This window comes from Ambystoma mexicanum, chromosome 6p, assembly GCF_040938575.1.
Source record: "Ambystoma mexicanum isolate Mex_15411 chromosome 6p, UKY_AmexF1_1, whole genome shotgun sequence".
Taxonomy (NCBI): domain Eukaryota; kingdom Metazoa; phylum Chordata; class Amphibia; order Caudata; family Ambystomatidae; genus Ambystoma; species Ambystoma mexicanum.
The window spans coordinates 1482960831-1482978723 of NC_090935.1; the positions used below are offsets into that span (position 1 = coordinate 1482960831).

The following is a 17893-nucleotide window of genomic DNA, read 5'->3' on the forward strand; positions in this document are numbered from 1 at the left end:
ATCTCCTTTGTGCTACACCGCGCTACACCGTGGCACACTTTATCTCCATGGCCCTACCCACCAGGTACTAACTCGCGGGGACCTATGACAGGAACAGAGGTGGAATCACCTCAGTCACACGCCGGCTCCCCCTGCTGTCTGTTAGGAAAGATTTCATTTTGTATGTAATTTTCCCTCCACTTGTGTAACCCCACAACATTTTGCTGCTGTTTAAACACCTTAGTCTGACTTTGCCAGGGGAGCAAAGCCTTCTGCTGCACTCCTCTGGGCTTTCGCTCACTTTTAATGGGGAAACTGACATGCTCTTAAGATAGTCAGTACTGGGAGACTGTGTTTCCCTTAGTCCTTTTCCACTGTGCAACTTATCTGCAACATGTAACAAGTGTGCAATGTATCTTCCAATACAGCACACGTGAGTGTTATAGTCATTTCTAAAGGCCCTACATACTCCCGAAGGATTTTTTAAGAGCTGTGCAGATGTGTTATGGACAGAACTTGTGGCAGCTGCCAGGTAAACCGCGATTACCGTGTTTGGCACAAATAGGTGGCCTGGCTCCAAAATGGCCATGCCACGAGGTTCTCTGTCCTGTCCTTTGGCCATCTTGCCTCTTCACCTTCCCCAGGTCGAGCCGACCCAGGGCAGTCCTTATTTGGTCATGCATTTTTTTCCGTGAAATGCCAAGCTTTCGCAGGCTTCTGCATGTTAGGCAGAATTATATGCAGCACCCTTTGGGAACACCACACACAATTAAGACTACAAGTGACAGTACAAATTCACCTACGGTACAAGCCGGTACTACACAGTAAAAGTGGTAGCGATGGCTGAGCAGCCAGACTTATCTCAAGAGCAAGTGAGCAGTATCAATAGTTACATAAAGGACAGCAATTACTATGATTCAAACAAACACTGACTCAAGGTTTCTGAGTAAAAAATATACATTTATTTACACATCAGTTGTATAACATCTCACTAATAGTAAAGCAGTTAATAAATCACACTCTTAATACACCACACCACTCCCAATAGTTTCCAGACAAGTTAAGCTCACAAAATGAAGTGGGAGCAAAATGGCACTCTAGTAATTTAAAAGGGAGGGAAAGACAAAGTTAGGCAGAAATTGAGCAGCACCAACAGGTAAGTAAGCAAGACAATCTAGAAAGAGGCACTACAGTCATGGAATCAAATCAAAAAGGCTTAGGGCCAAAGTCAATAGGACAAAAGTCTTTTGCTCAAGATCACACAGTTCAGGGTAGTTCACGGTTAAGTCTTTTCCAAGAGTTCCAGACGAAGATGGTCGGCAGAAAAGTTAGTTCAAAGAGTAGAGAAGGACAAGCTCTCGGATTGGAGAAAGATTTAACACACTTTCACCGCGGCTGAACGAAACGAACAACCGGATTTGCAGAGTTCCTTTAAATGGAGAAGAAGCTGTAGCTGAGGCGGACGTTCCTAGCAGTTCCTGCAGACTCACGGTTCCTGAAGTGACTGTTGGACTGACACTAAGTAGGAAGAATGGATGGTCCTTCACTGCCTAGGGAAGAAACCAGCAGCAGAGCAAAGCAAAGAATAAAAGGTGTGCTCCTTAATCCCAAGCAGGGTCCAACCTTCCTGGCTATCTGGCCCACTGTAGCTTTGTACAGCGAATCCAGCTCAGGGGAAGAAGATTCTTGGAGGATCTTCTCTGTTGGAGTTTGAAGATTCGACCTGCAGCAGGGCTTCACCGGGCGGTTCAGACATGTTAGGGGTCCTCTTCTGTCAGCTCCTCGCGGTTCTTTCATTCCAGTGGCGACTCTGCCTTTCCAATCCCAGAAACCTGCTTTTTATGAAGTTTTCCCCCATTCACAGAGCCTGGCTGTCAATCACACAGCAGGGTGGCTGTCCTGGCAGGACACTCACCTAGCCAATCAAACAGGAGTGCGACTTGGGTTACCAAGGGAACCCATGGCAGAGGTCCTAAAACCCCTCCGTCACATCCTGCCTACCGAGTCTTTCAGGCACCTAAGGAGGGCTTCTGTGGAGAAGCCCCAGAAAAAACGATGACCAAAGGCACCAAACCTGGTTTGGTGCGTGGAGTAAAACACGAGAAAGACATTTTCAAAAAGAAATGGCGAATAAACCCAGCCGGAACCCTATAAAACCGTATATTGTCTAGCGGATTTAAGTTCGAGGCTACCAAGATAGCCTAAAACAATACCAATGTTATTTAAGATAACTGCGGTAGGAAAAATAGGGTAGTTACCACTGCCACCAGCCAAGTCTTGATAAAAAGGGAGCAAAACAATGCTCCAAGAGAAACAGACAAAAAGGGATAAGTATTACCCCTTTCTAGTACTCCATGTAAGATGGTTTGTACTGGGTCTGTGGATTTCAAAAAGACTAATAAAGTCAATGGCAAATTTACATGTTCTGGGAGATAGTAGTCAGTCCCAGAAAATTGATTCTGAGTTGGGAAGTCTAAAGGAAAACCCTGTGTCACTGCACTGAAGGTGCTGTGTAACACACAGTAAAAAGATGATGCCTATGGAGTAGGTGAGGCTCCACAGTCTATGAGCACAAGAATGTTAAAACACACACAGCAAAACACATGTAAGAGTGGGAAAAAAAGGCTCATACTCTTACCAGGTGAAACAAATAAATTCTGGAAATCCAGCAAAGCTGCTAAGGGACTCAGTAGGTAAGGGAAATTAGCCATTCTGGAGAATTCCCCCTAACACTGCATGCCTTGTGTGTGTGCCTCAGGATGTGGGCTGGGGTGTCTGTCCCCAATACAGATCCTGGGTGCCAGAGAGTCTGGAGTGCTATGAATATCTGGGACCACCGTGGTCCGTGATTGGTCCAAGTATGGAGTGTCTGTTTGTGAGCAGATCTCCTATTGGTTCCCCTTCATTTTGGCGCAAAGGAGACTCTGGATAAGAGGAGGCCCCAAACACCCAAACCATGTCGATCTCTGGAGTTCTCACTGAACGAAGGATAGGATCCAAGCATCCTGAAACTAAGAAGTCGAGTCGAGGAACTGTTGGTGACCCGCTGGAAGGTTTGGCACCTTGAGCCCGCTGTCGTCCCGTGGGACCCCTCTGCATCTGAAGGTCCTAGAAGGTCTGCGAAGATGCTTCCACTCATTAGAATAGTTGGACCAACTATTCTCGGCACCTTCATCAAAACCTGCAATTAGGCCTTCTCGGAAGTGTCCCTAGGCCAACCACTCGACTGACCAGCTTACGAAGGACTTTTGCACTGTCTCTGCCGCCGTTTCGAAGAGGCCCTCAAACCTTGGTAAACTGACAGCTCTCTGTCCGCGGCACCCTCACATCGAATTTTGAACACTTGGCATTGCCAGGTCTGTAGCGAAATGAGTGCGCCAGGACCGGAGTCGATGCTGTTACCGTGTTGCCCCGTCACGGCAACGATCCTTGTAGGTGCACTGCACTTGTGCACCTCTTGCCCCTGAAGACTGCTGCAGTGAAACTGGCCTGATCCATCCATCTTGAGCTGAGAAATTGCTACTGTCCCGTTTGGAATCATCGCTGTATCTTCGGAACTGAAAGCCGCAGAGCCGTCATATTTCCGCATTTTAACCTGCAACCGAAGTGGACTCGACTGGTGAAGTTTGGTCCAGAGTGTACCGGGGGTCGGTGAGTAATCGCATCCTAACCGGTGGCCCCTAGTGCCTCCATCCATTTTTCATACAAGTGGCCCCTGGGGGTCCCTCTCCTTTCCACTGCTAGTGCGAATTAGAAAACTATTCCCGAACCTTGGAATCACCTCTCCCTTCAAGTGGAGGCCCTCCTCGAATAGTGGTAATCTATTCTTAATCGCCTCACCCACCTTCCGGAGCTGCTAAAGACGCCTGAAGAGACCCCGTTTTGCCCATTGGAACAACCGCGTGCGCCTTCTTTGCATGTACTATTGAGCATAAGGCTCCTCGCTTCTTAGGACTTTGACTGCCTCTTAGATAGGTGTGTGTTTGATATCGAAGGGGGCTAAAGACTACCTGCACTGCCTATTTTCCTTCCCTGCTAAGTTGTGAATATATTTTTCGCCTGTAACGCTTTAGACCCCAATGGTTTTGTATATATTTTGTATTGATAGTGTTGTGTCGGTTTGATAGTATTGCTGTTCTGATTCGTTTACTGTGTGTTGAGTTAGAAAGGCCTTGTAATAAATGTGTTTATATTTTTTATATATACACCTGTCTGGGAGTAATTTGTAATAAGTGTCCTTGCTCTGTGTGCTCATTGAGGTCCTTCAGTCACCCTCACCCCTCCTGAGACCCAGTCTTGACCGCAGACCATAGCTACCTTGATTGGTCTGGCTTGTCCAGAGGTTACCCTGTTCCAAGAAACTAGGCTGTCCTTCTGAGCCTCTGACCACCAGGTCAGAGTTCAGAAATCCGTCTTAACACTGGCGGAGCATACAAAGCTCCCCCAGACTCACACCCTGGACACACAATATGGAAAGAGAGACCTGCCAAACAAACGTGACACCAAAACCCATATACACACGGCAACCCCCATGAAATGCGGGTTTACAATAGCGTTACTCCACCGTCCGTAATATACCGGCAATACCCGGATATTGTGTAGTGGAAAAGATAAACCAAGATTGCTGGTAAGCCGCTGGTAGTACCGGTGGCTTACTGGCAATCACTAATCTGCTGTTTTACCTTAAAAAATCGCCAGTATTAACATTCAGCAATACCGCTGGAGGTAATACCAGCAAACTTGTACTTTGGTGGTGCAGAAAAAATCACGGTAAACAATATTACTTCCACTTTTTTCCTGCACTGCCAAATTTGTAATGAGCCTCAATATTGCTACTTCCACAAGCAGTAAATGATGAAATTAGTCCTACTATCCCAATGTTATTATTTTTTCTAGGTGGTTTAAATGTAAGTTAAGAAGACAATTTTCAATGTGAAGATTACAATATTTTGCATTCAAAATAGCTCCAAGGAAGTGTTTACTTTAATGAGATTTGTGCAATCATCATTTAATGCCAAGGGAAAAATTAGGTCATCCCGCAGGTTGTGCAATGAATTGGTTGAGCTATTTATTGGGTAAAAGCAACACTATTTGTGTAGATATAAAGGCTACGTCCTAATGAATACACACAGACTGTAAAATCCTTGCCGTGGACAGTTGGACATTATCTCTGTGATTAAAGACTTGTAAATTTGGTTACTTCTGAGCAATTTGCCGTCCACTTTCAGTTGTGTAAATCTAGAGGGTTACCTTGCAGGTGCAAACTTCAGTGATGGATCATCTCATTTGAGGAGTTTGGCAGGCAGGGCAGTGAGTCAGTTCTGGTAGTGCCTGTACAAAACAACAAAAGGCAGATGGACAATGGGGATGCTGCTGCCCTGATTTCATAGATCAGCAACATGCCTGCTGCCCACCACTGAGGTCTGTGTTGTCTTCACTGCTTGTCATTTGAAGAAATCCCCTGCTGAGGCTGATGTCATTTCTGTTCATCTGTTCAGTAGATACAATTTGGTTGCCATGCCCCGGTTGAGTAGGTCCAGAGCAGAATTTGGTGTTGATAGCTTGTGGGCTTCACCTCTGATATGGCATGGAGATATTTCTTGGCACAAAAATCCACTCACTTCAAAATAGATTTGCCCCTTTTGATTCTTCACGCTTTTTATTACCACAATGATATGATATGATATTTTATTTGTATCGCGCTCGTACACAAGTGTTCCAGGGCGCATGCTTTCCATTTTACCCCAAAACAGCGTGATACATTTCCAGTGCTCTCTTTTCATGGTTCTTCTTCTGTGCTGTTCACACAAAGTTGTTCCTATACGAAAGACAAACCTTTGTCAGTTCTTTGGCCTATTTTAGGTAGAAATGGGACAGGTTCTGTAGAAGAGTCGTCAATAAAACAGACTCATTGAAGATCTGAGAAAGTCCAAGCAGACAGTTAGAAAGAACCACTCAAGTCCAGAGGCGAATATTGAACCCTTACAAGATTACAGGACCTAACACCAAGATGTTACAATATTTATTACACAGAGGAAATCTTCAACATATTTTAAACATATTTAAACCTCGTCCCACTTGGAGGGTTTGGACAATCAAAATAGATAAGGGTCATTCAACAGAACACCTGGGAATCTATATTCACAGGTAAGTTACTTGTTCTGCTAATGGAGAATAAAAAGATCAACACAGTGGCTAGCAACATCCTTTTTTAAGAGGGTTGGCCAGGGTCATTATATGTTCAAAGGTGAAAATGAACCTTGATGGAGGGCATTAGAAACATGTTTCTCACTTCATATTTTGATGCTGTCTATATTTCACAGCCAAAGCAATTACAAAAATACAAGAAGAAGTCATAGCAGGACGACAAAAGGTTGTTGAACTGAAGGCAAAAGCGCAGACTCTGAAAAACAGCATAGATACAGCATCAGAGGTAAAAAAAAAAAAAACGTAGTGTAACCCACTAGTTTCATATGTGTTGAAGGAAAATAACAAAGTGAGTTATCACGATATGTAACAATTATGAAGTGGAAGTAGAGTAGAAATTCAATAACAATGTTTGACAATTAAAGTGCTGAACCTTCGATTGGTTCCAAATGCAAGTGACTGTCATTCTGGTCCAGAGCAAGGTTTTATACGTGCCAAAGCAAAATGTCATATGTTTTGAGGTTATGTTATGCTATGCTAACTTGTTTTATACCGCACACCATTACCATGTCCTCCTGGCGCTCATGTGACTCTGCAAGTAAGAGAACGGGGTGGATTAGTGAGGGAAGAGTGATAGGATAGGTCCAGAACCAGGAGAAACTGGCGTCTGTGCATGTTCGCTTGCTGATGAGTTGATTGCGTGCACTGGCTTGTTGTACCGGTAAGGGTAGGGCCCAGTGTCTAGTTGATTGTTTTATGCAAAGGTTTATTATGTTGGGTGTGTGGTTGTGTGTTTCATGTGTGGTTTGGCTGATAAATTGATTGCGTGCACTGGCTTGTTGTATCTGTAAGGGAAAGGTCCAGTCTCTGGGTTGTTTGCTGTATGCAAGTGTTTGTTATGTTGGGTGTGTGTTTCATATGTAGTTTGGCTGGTAGCTATGGTCATGTGCACTGGCTTGTTCTATCCGTAAGGGTGGGGACCAGTGTCTGGGTTGTTTGCTGTATGCGAGTGTTTTGTATGTTGGGTGTGTGATTTTGTGTTTCTTGTGTAGTTTGGCTGGTAGTTATGATTGGGCGCACTGGCTTGTTGATTCTGTAAGCCGTAAGGGTAAGGTCTAGTGTCTGGATTGTTTGTTGTATAAGAGTGTTAGTTATTTTCGGGGTGTGTTTGTGTGTAGCTTGGCTAGCCCATGCAGTGTCTATAATACTTTGGAGGTAGGTTGGAGGGGAGCAGGGTGGTTAGTACATTGGTTACTCTTAAAGTTCTTCCAAGAATGTCCTCAAAGCTCATCCAGCTGAACACAATGGTACCCTCCAATTGTTCAAAGTGCATTACACTGGCCGCCCTCACAGCCCCTCAAAGCTCAACTCACTGGCCACTGCCACATATTACTCTAATCTATGTTATGTTATGTTAACTTGTCTTGTACCACACGCCATTACCATTAGCTTGGTCTCCAGGCGCTTCTGTGGCTTTGTGAGAGAAACAGGTTGGGTAGGTAAGTGGGAGGAGAGGGAGTGGGACAGAAACTGTGCTTCTCCGTTGGTGCTTGCAGAACTAGGAGGAACTGGCATCTAGTGTGTCTCAGGTCTCTAGGTGTGTTTGGGTTGTGTGCACTGGGGCTATTGTGTCAGGGTGGGTAGCATCCAGTGATTGGATGTTTGTTTGCAGTAGTTATTTCATGATTCATAGGTAGCTTGTGCATTTATGTGGACACTAGGCTGATCCAGAGGACCGAGTGAGGTAGGTGTGGGTATGCTGAAGAGGAGTCAGAAGCGGGAGGTTAGTAGTTGGTGGTTTTCGATCAGTCCCTGTTGTGTCGTTGGGGGTTTCCTCCTGTGCTGGTCATTTGGAATTGAACAGCCAAGCTTTCAGTCATTTCCTCAATATGAGATGGTCTTCTATTGTCCTGATTCCTTGGGCATTGTGTTCCATAGATTTCCAACTAGATATGAGAATGCTGTTCTTCCAAATTTCAGTTTTTCATATTGTTTCCTTTAGATTTGGAGACCGTCACTAGATTGTAGGTCTCTTCCTTGATGGTAACAGTTGATTTTTGCCTGGAGGAATTTGGCTCCTTTCTGTGTAGTGATGGATAGGCAATGCAGAGGGCTTTGAACTTAATTTGTTATTTTACTCGGACCCAGTGTAGGCTGATTAGCGCTATGATGTGGTTTCTTCTGTTTAGTCTCAGGAGTATCCTTGCTGTAGTGTTTTGGATGGGCTGGAGTTTTTTGGTGAGTCATTCTGGAATTCCAAAGTAGACTATGTTTGCATAGTTGATTCTTGATAAAAGCCAGGGAGATGATTGGGAGGATTCTGTGTGGGAAGGAGAGATAAGGCAGCATCCCTCTTATTAATCTTAGGAGATATAAGCATTTCTTTGCAATAGAGTTGACTTGTGGTCCCAGTGAAAGACCGTTGTACAGTAGTATTCCCAGGTGTTTTACCACATTTGATGTCTCCAGTTGAGTTTCCCTGGCCTGGTGGCCAGTCCAGCTGTGAGTTGGTTGTGGTGTCTTCTGGGGGAGAGATCATTATTTCCATTTTGTCCAGGTTTAATTTGAGATTGTCAGTGGTCATGTAGCTGTATATGTCTGTGATGCACTTGATGAGGATGTCGCTTAGGTCTTGAGTTGTGGCTATCTTGATGATCAGTTGTGTATCGTGTGCATAGTTGTAGGCGGTCAGTCCGTGGCTCGGATGATTTTCATCAAGGGGACATATAAAGGTTGACAAGGAGAGGGGAGAGGCTAGAGCCTTGAGGAACCCCACAAGAGACACTTTTAGATGTTGATGTAAAGGGTTGTAGTTAGGTTCTTTCTGCTAGATTTGTGAGGAAGGATTTTAGCCATTTTAAGGAGGAGTCTTATACAATGTATCCCTCAAGTCTTTCAATTAGCATTGTGTGTCTGATTTGTCGAACGCTGCTGATATATCTAGAAGTATGAGGGCAGATCTGGTGTTGTTGTCTGCTTTTATTTTTAAGTCATCTCATATTGATAGGAGCACTAATTCTGTTCATCTCCTGGGTCTGAAACCATCAATTTATTGCGTTATCTTTTCATTTCTACGTAGTTGAGTATAATGTTATATATATGGTTCTCCAATATTTTTGCCGGTTATGGCTGGTTGGATATCGGTCTGTACTTGCTGGGGTCTTCTGCACTTACCATTTTGTTTATAATCAGAGGTTTGATGTACACTGATTTGAATGATTTCGGTACCGTTCCTGTGTTCAGTGATAGGCTCATAATAAGTCGGAAGTGTCATGCCAGGCTGTTGTGCATGAGGATTTCTCTGTAGATGCTCAGGGGGCAAGGGTCGCTACGGAATCCAGCGACGTTACTCTCCATTATTAGTGTGGAGAAAATGTCTTCATTTATTGGTTCAAATCCAGTGACTCTTGCTGTGATTGATGGGTCACTTGTTGGAGGTGGTTCTGTTGTTGAGTTTATAGTTGTGCAGCTTGCTTCAATGATCTGTAGGTTACTATTTTTGTTTGAAGGTTGTTGGCGATGGTGTCGCATAGTGTTTGTGATGGAATGGCACCTTTATTGCACAATGGTAATGTTAGATTTCTTTGATGATTTTGAAGCGTTCCTTTTGTGGGTTAGTTGCCAACAGGATCCTTGTGGTGTAGTATGCTTTTTTTGCTTTCAAGACTGCCGATCTGTATATTTTGAGTTATCTTTGGTATTTTATTTCGTCCGGTTGATTGTAATGGTTTCTCCATATTCTTTCCAGTTTTTGGTTGTTGTTTTTTTAGTTGTCTCAGCTCTCAGTCAACCTTTTTGATGCCATATTTTTTTGCTGTGGCTTTAAAAGCTTTTGCAGGAGCTAGCATTTCTAAGGCTTCTGTGATCCAGGTGTTGAGTATTTGCTCCGCAGAGTCCGGGGTCAGTCTATTCACCTCGTTAGTGTTCGGTTAGGTTTATTTCAGCAGTTCTGTTAAGGAGTACAGGTCCAGGTTTTTTCCAGTTTATTTTCTGTGTGGTTTGTAGTATTGTGTTTTCAGGCAGTAACCAGGCTTGAAGTTTGACAGAAAAGGGTATCAGGTGGTGGTCACTCCATACCATTGGTGTTGGTGGGGTGGATGCACAGAGTCCTTCTCTGCAGAAGATTGCATCCAAGGTGTGTCTAGAGTTGTAGGTGCATCTATTTGCTATTTGTTTGAAGGGAAGTGTTTCCAAGAGGGCGCACAGTGAATTGGGTGTAGTTTCATTTTCCCTTTGAAACCAGATGTTGAAGTCTCAGAGGATGATTAGGTTGTTATTGTAGACCGAAAGGTTGGCGATTGCTTCAGTGAGTTCAGTTGCATAGTTCAGGTTGTAGGATGGCGGTTTGTAGATCAGGAGGAATACTATGCTAGCTTGGTCGTTGAGTTTTATCTCACTGACCAGGGATTTGCAGTTTTCTATCTCGGTTGAGGGGACTGGTATGGTGCAGATGTGTTCTTTGTGTGTGATTGCTATTCCACCTCCTCTTCGGTTTTCTCTGTTGGCTTGTATTAGTTTGAAAATGTCCGGTATGGCTACATGTTCTATGGTCGTGTTTCTGTGAGGACTAGTGCGTCTTTGCCTCCCTCACTTAGGAGGTCATATATTTCTGTTTTGTGCTAAGCCATGGATCTTACATTTAGTGTGCTGCAATTTAGTTTGTCCAATTTCCTTGTTGATTTGTTTTCTATTTTTGTGTGCTTCCCAGCTGGTGTGTTTGTCGGGTTTCCATTGCTGGGGATTTTCTTGTGGGTGGGATTGTTTGCAGAGGATGTTATTTTTAGGCTTTTGCTTACCAGTTTTTTTTTCAGCAGTCTTTCTGTGGTGCAAATAAGGCCTCTCCTCTCTCGATGCAAGGGTTGTCTAGATGAACACAGACAAAGCTGGCACTGAGAAGGAAAAACCCAAGGAAAACCTCCCATGGGAGTGAAAAAACCTTGGCGCATTTGGAGATGTTGCAAAGCCGGATGGATGACCAGAAGGAAGCTCCACAGCATGCAGGCTGACCCAGTAAGTGAAGATTGGATGGAGAAGAGCCACTCATACGGAATTCCCAGAGAACACGGGATGGAAGCAAATGCAGACTGGAAGAACCCACGAATTACAGAAGGGGCAAGGGAACCAATAATGGGAAGGCAGAGAAGAAGGCAAGGACGCACGAGGGTGCGAAGGCAGAGACGCTGGTCCAACAGGAAACAAAGTAATCACGGAGGACAAGGGAGCGTTACCGCATTGGGGAGAAGTTGCAATGCAACGCATTATTTTTGGAGGCCTGCTTTGTATGACACCGGTTTGAGGCTTCTCTCCCGAGGGCTCTGTACCAGACTGGAGGTCTGACACCATGTTGTGGAGGACGGTCCTGGTCCGATCTGTTGGTTGGCATTTCCTGGGTAGCGCTATGTTGTGGTTAGCTAAGAAGGATTAGCCTAATGGTTGGCAAAGCACGGCGCGTGCCATGTCTTGATTGGCGAGTTGCTGTTCTTGGTTGGTGGAAGACCCGCCATGTATCCAGTAGAGACCAAGAACGGAGCCTAGTCCTAACATCATGCCTCCCCGCAAGCCTAGCCATACACGGTTTCCAGGGATATTGCCTATGGAAACGATACAACAGGGCATGTGCTTGAACATGATTAGAGGGTTCCCAGGCTCTTTCTGAAGGTGGATATCCTTTCCAATGTATAGGGTACTGGAGCTTTCCTCTAGGAAAGCGGGAATCACACATTTGTCCAACTTTGTATTCTTGTTGTTGATCACGCAATACAAGAGCAGGTTGAGAATTCCGATGGTATGAAGAAACATCCGGGTACAAGGGTTTGAGTAAGGACAAATGTAATACAGGATGTATACGATGCCAGGATGGAGGCAGTTGTAATTTGAAAGCCGCAGGATTTATTTTCTTAGTAATCTTCAAAGGGCCAAAGAATCTGGAGGCAAACTTACCTCTGTGTAGATGGCTTTAAATGGCTAGGGGCAGTGGTTTAGATCAACTACCGTGATTTTTCCTGACCGCTAACAACGGTAGCTAAGAATCAGGTCAGTCATGTTTTTCAATATGGCGCCCAAGACCTATCTGTAAAAACAGACCCTGGTCATCTTTTTTCACCATTTCTTTTAGGAAAGGTCCTTCTTGTGTTTGTCTCTATGCGCCAAATTAGGTTTGGTCCCTTTGTTTGTTGGCCTTTGGCAGGCTCCAGGGCTGAAGCCCTCCTCTGGCGCCTGAGTGTCTGTGGTGGACATGATGTGAGGGAGGTACCCAAAACTCCCTGTGCTTAGTCTCCTAGCAGACCTGAATGCACTCTGGCGTGATTTGCCGGCTGGCTGCCCGGCAAGGACAGCCACCCTGCTGTGTGAGTGACAGCCAGGCTGGAATGAATGGGGGAAAACTGTTTAAAAGCAGGTTTCTGGGACTTGGAAAGCAGAGTCGACCACTGGAACGAAGGAACCGAAGACGAGCTGAAGGAAGAGGACTGCTGCAAATCCTGGACGACCGGTGAAGCCATGCTGCAGGACTGAATTGGATGAAACTCCAATCGACAGCAAAGCCCTTCAAGGCTTCGCTGTCTTGAGTTTGGTGGGAACAACCAACTCGTAAGCCACCTGGACACCATCCCCATCTGGTCGAATTTTCATCAGAGTGCTGTTGAAAACCAGATAGCCATAGGGAAGGAAACTAGCTTGTGGACTTTAAGGCACTCACACCTTAAACCAACATAGCACTAAGCTTTTGGCCTCATCCCTGGGTAGTGCAGGAACCTCCCGATGTCCTCCTTCTTGTCCCCACGACTGAAGTTCAGGAACTGCGAGATCTGCTCGAACTGCCAGGAACAACTGCCTCAGCTACAGCTCTTCTTCAATACCAAGGTGTTGTGCAAATGCGGTCCGGAAATCTTTTCGCCCATTGCGAGAGTTCGTGGAAACTTTTTCAACTTCGAAGGCTTGTCCTTCCCTAAACATTCGTCGAACTTTTCACCTAGCCAAACTCTTCCAAACTCTGTGGCAAAGACTTAATCTACCAGAACTGTGCTATCCTATACAAAGATTCTGAACCATTGACTTTGGCCCAGGCCTATTGAGAAGAATTGCTGGTTGTAGCTAACTGAAACCCTTTGCCCTGCCTATGAATGTGTTTTGGCTGTCTGTTCTTAATAACCTTGTCTTTTTACCCCTTTAATACGTTTCTGAAGTGCCATTTTGCTCCCACTTCACGGGAGCTGAACATGTTCATTTACTTACTGGTTGTATTTTTGTGGTGTATAAGTGTGTGATATTGAGCTGCTTATGCTAGTGTAATGTTTTCAAACTGACTGAGTAAATAAATGTATATTCTTTTACCAAGAACGCTTGAGTAAGTGTTTCTTTGAATCACTGTATTAGTTGGTCCTTTGTGTAACTTGTTCTACTGCTCACTTAAACTCTTGAGATAAGTCTGGCTGCTCAGCCATCGCTACCACTTTACTGTGTAGTACAGGCTTGTACCAAAGGTGAAATTGTGCATACACTTGTAGTCTTAATTGCATGTAGTGTTCCCAAAGGGTACTGCAGGTGGTTTTGCCTAACACTGGTGTACAGCGGTGAGGATAAAGTATATTTGTTACATTTAGAGTGCTACTTTTACCTTTGTTCAAATAATCCTCCCAAGGCTAAGCAACGCTAGTAAAGCAATTTTTTATCATGACTGATATGGAAATCTACAGACAGTAGACCCTATTGACTTTAACTGTTGATCAATTGAGAGATATGTGTAAAGCTAGGAATCTAACTGTAAAGGAAAAAAGGTTGAATTGATAGAAAATTTGTTAGAATACCTAAGTCTGAGGAGTGGGTCTGAAACCCCCATACCTGCAGCAAATGTGGAAAATGTTGATGAGGATGATAATATGTCAGAGCCCAGCTCTAATATTGTGGATGAGTTAGATGAGGCAGAAGAGTCTCAGAATGTAGGCCCTGTCTTACCTCTACGTGCTCATAGGACTCCACCTTTGACCACAGGGACCCCATCAGGTCCAACACTAAGGGCCTCATTACACGGACGGCGGTGGACGAAGGTGCTATTAGCACCTTGGTCCATGCTGGTAAAATACATGCACCGCCTTGGTGGAAAGGGGAATTACCGCCCTATTCCAAGGTTGGTGGGGCGGTAATTCCCCCTCCCCCCATTGCCCTTCCCCATTCCCATTTTTGCCCCATAGGGCATAATGGGAATGGGGAAGGTTCTAATTACGGCACCGCAAATTGCGGTACCGTAATTAGCTCCCTGGTCCCTTTGCGGGTTGGTTTTTAATGCCTGCAAAAAGCAGGCATTAAATTCTCCAACCCGCAAAGGGACCTTGTAGTAAGGCGGTAAGGATTTACCGGTACCGGTAAAATACCGGTACAGGTAAACCCTTACCGCCTACTGTGTAATGAGGCCCTAAGTCCTGAATTTGTATCTTTAGAAAAACTGAAACTTGAGTTAGAGTGTAAAAGAATCCAAGCTCAAACTGAAGGCAAACATCAAGAACTTAGACTCAGAGAAATGGAATTGAATCATGCACTTGAAATGGAAAAGTTGTCTCTTGAAACTGGTTCTCTCCCAGAGTCCTCTAGGTCTTCCAGTCCTAAGAGGCCTTGCATGCTCAAAGATGCAGTAAGTATGTATGAGGTTAAGCTTGATATTTTGGATTGGTTGGCTGCTTTTGAATATAGCCATGGGATTCAAAACATTACAGGGAATCAGTTGATTCCTTGGCTTTTTCTAGGCTACCCCCTGTTGCAACTGATGTGGTAATGGAGTTGGGGGATATAGACAGAAAGGAGTATGAAACTGTGAAGCTAGCTTTGAGAGCTAGATTTGGGAAGACCCCTTCTCAGTATCTTAAGAGGTTTAGAACCCTCAAAAAGCATGATGCTACCCCTTGGGCTACCTGGGTGACTGAATGTTTGAAAAATTTAGATGGATGGGTTAAGGGTTACAGAGTTAACACTTATGAAGGTATGAGAAATCTGGTTATGTTGGAATCTATTCATGATGCCTGCTCTCCTGAGCTGAGACAGCACTTGGCTGACTCTAAGGAAATGGATCCAAAGAAGTTAGCAAGGGATGCTGACATTGGGGTTGCTACTGGGCTACTCACGGGGATTCTGGGGCAACTCAGAAGAAGGATGAGGGGAAGCAGCACAAAAAAGATACTAAAGATAATTCAAATACTTCCACTCCAAAAGAGGGCCACAAACATAACAAGGGTAAGCCCCAAAAGAAACCAAATCAGGCTAGTGCACCTCCTGGTGACAAACCAGAAGGAGGTCAGAACAAACCCCCATTCATAAAGACATTTGGAAAATGTTATGCTTGTGGGTCAACTGACCATGTGAAAGGGGATCCCAGATGTAAGGGTAAAACTTCAGGGATCCACACTGTCTCCTTAGCCTTCTCCCCAGTGGATGAAGTACCAATGGGAAGTGGAAACTTTCACTTACTGGCTGTGGAACCCATGAAAGTCTCAGCCAGTATTTCTATAGTATCACTGGGTCTGTGGGAACAGCAGAATTTAGATGCGTACAACTCTATTCCAGACAATACTAAAGAGTATTACAAAGACAGTGTTCTTGTGAATGGTCAGGAGACCCCAGCCATCAGAGACACTGGGGCCAGCATAACTGTAGTTGATGAATCATTTTTAAAGGTTGAGGATGTTGCTAAGGCACCCAATATCCTAACTAAGCTTGCTGGAGGCCCTGTCCAAATGCTTCCACAGGCACTAGCTCTCATCCAGTGCAATACCATGACTGTCAAGATACATTTAAGTGTGCAGAATGAAGTACCTGGGAGACTTCTGTTGGAGAATGACTTAGAAACTCTTGGAGTTGTATCAAGCACTCCCGGGCCTCCCAGCAAAAGGAAGCAGGAGCAGACTAGGAAGGCAAGAGAGAGTACCTTAAGGGGCTCTGAAGAGGAGAATTATAGAGGAAACTATAACTCCCAGTCGTCAGGACTTACTGACTGCAATTTCTAAGATGAAATAGGAAAAGGGTAAACCTAAAACCTCCAGGAAGAAACCAGCCGGCACTCCTGTGCTGCCAACAAGGACATCCCCGAGAGGACTGTCCAAAGTCATACCTGTGACTCCTACATCAGCTGAGGCTGAGTGTGTGGAACAACCTTGTGTGGTTGAATCAGCTGCTCAGGAATCAGAGCTGGAAGAGGACCTTGCTCCTGTTGGAGATCTGGATCCTGCAGACCATTCTGAGCTGCAGTCTTTACTGGCAGAAAGTGGACCCTGTAGGGCAGACTTCAGCGGAGGTCAAAGAGAGTGTCCTACTCTTGAAGGTCTTTGCTAACAGGCAGCTTCCCAGCTGGATGGGCAAGAGCCAGGGAAGCATAGGTTGTACTGGGAAGATGGCCTCTTCTACAGTGAACTGACTGAGTCTATCCCAGGGGACTACAGAAGACTTGTCCTGCCTCTTGAAAGCAGACTTCCGTTCCTACATGTAGCCCATGAGGTACCTTTGGCTGGTCACTTAAGTTTTAAGAAGAGTAAGGAAAGGCTCTCTATATATTTCTACTGGCCTAAATTGGGATCTGATGATAAGTTCTGTAGGAGCTGTCACACTTGCCAATCCTCTGGCAAGAGTGGAGCCAAGAATGTGGCACCATTGGTGCCTCTCCTTTTGAGAGGGTAGGAATCGACATTGTTGGTCCCTTAGACCCTCTAACATCTTCAGGAAACCGGATTATCCTCGTTGTAGTAGACCATGCTACTAGGTACCCTGAAGCCATACCTATGAGGACTGTTACAGCTTAGGCTGTTGCTAAGGCCCTACTTGGTATTTATATCAGGGTAGGTTTTCCTAAGGAAGTTATCTCTGACAGGGGATCCAATTTTATGTCCCACTACATGCAGGCCAAGTGGAAAAACTGTGGAGTAACTTTCAAGTTCTCAAATGCCTTCCATCCTCAGACAGATGGATTGGTAGAGAGGTTGAACTGTACAATGAAGAGCATGATAGGTGCTTTAGAGGAACCCCTTAGAAGAAAGTGGGACCTTCTACTGCCATGCCTTCTCTTTGCTTATAGAGAAATCCCTCAGGAGGAGTTGGATTTAGTCCCTTTGAGCTTCTTTATGGCCATACAGTTAGAAGCCCCTTTGCTCTAATTAAGGAGGGGTTGGAGAGTGCTCCTTCCCCCAAGCCAGTGAGAGTCACTGACTATGTGATAGGTCTCCTGAGGAGAATGTCATACATGATGGCAGAAGCATCAGATAACTTGAAAGCAGGTCAGGCTCTGGTGAAGCATTGGCATGACCAGAAGGCCAACATGGTTGAGTTTTGTCAAGACCAGCTTTTTCTAGTTATGGTACCTACAAGGCAGAGGGCCTTGCAGGACATATGGATAGGACCCTTCAAGGTTGTGGGTAAACTTGGAGAGGTCCACTATCTGGTGGACTTAGGCAATCCTAAGGAGGCTCCCAGTGTCTTTCACACCAACTGTCAAAAAGCGTATGTCTCAAGACCAGAAGTGGGAGCTTTGCTTATAGCTTTAGCTCAAGAGCAAGAGGAGAGTGAACCTCTACCTGACCTACTCAGAGGCCAGCCTCTAGATGGAAAAATAGAAGGAGTTAATCTCTCTTCTCATCTGACACCTGAACAACAGGAGGTGTCTAAGTTTCTGTTAAATCAGTTTGCCTACCTGTTTTCACTATCACCAGGCTTCACCCCTTGGGGCTAGCATGACATTCAAACTGGGGACTGTTTACCTGTTAAAATCAGAGGTTAAAGGATGTCAGATCAT

General features: G+C 44.9%; 1 protein-coding gene across 1 annotated transcript in view; it reads left to right on the forward strand.

Moving 5' to 3' along the window:
* The window catches only part of LOC138511072 (uncharacterized), a 1092277-nt gene that overhangs the window by 754095 nt on the left and 320289 nt on the right, over positions 1-17893 (forward strand). The window contains exon 6 of the mRNA XM_069626571.1: positions 6303-6412. Coding sequence (XP_069482672.1) covers positions 6303-6412 — 110 coding nt within the window. The remainder of the gene's footprint in view (positions 1-6302; positions 6413-17893) is intronic.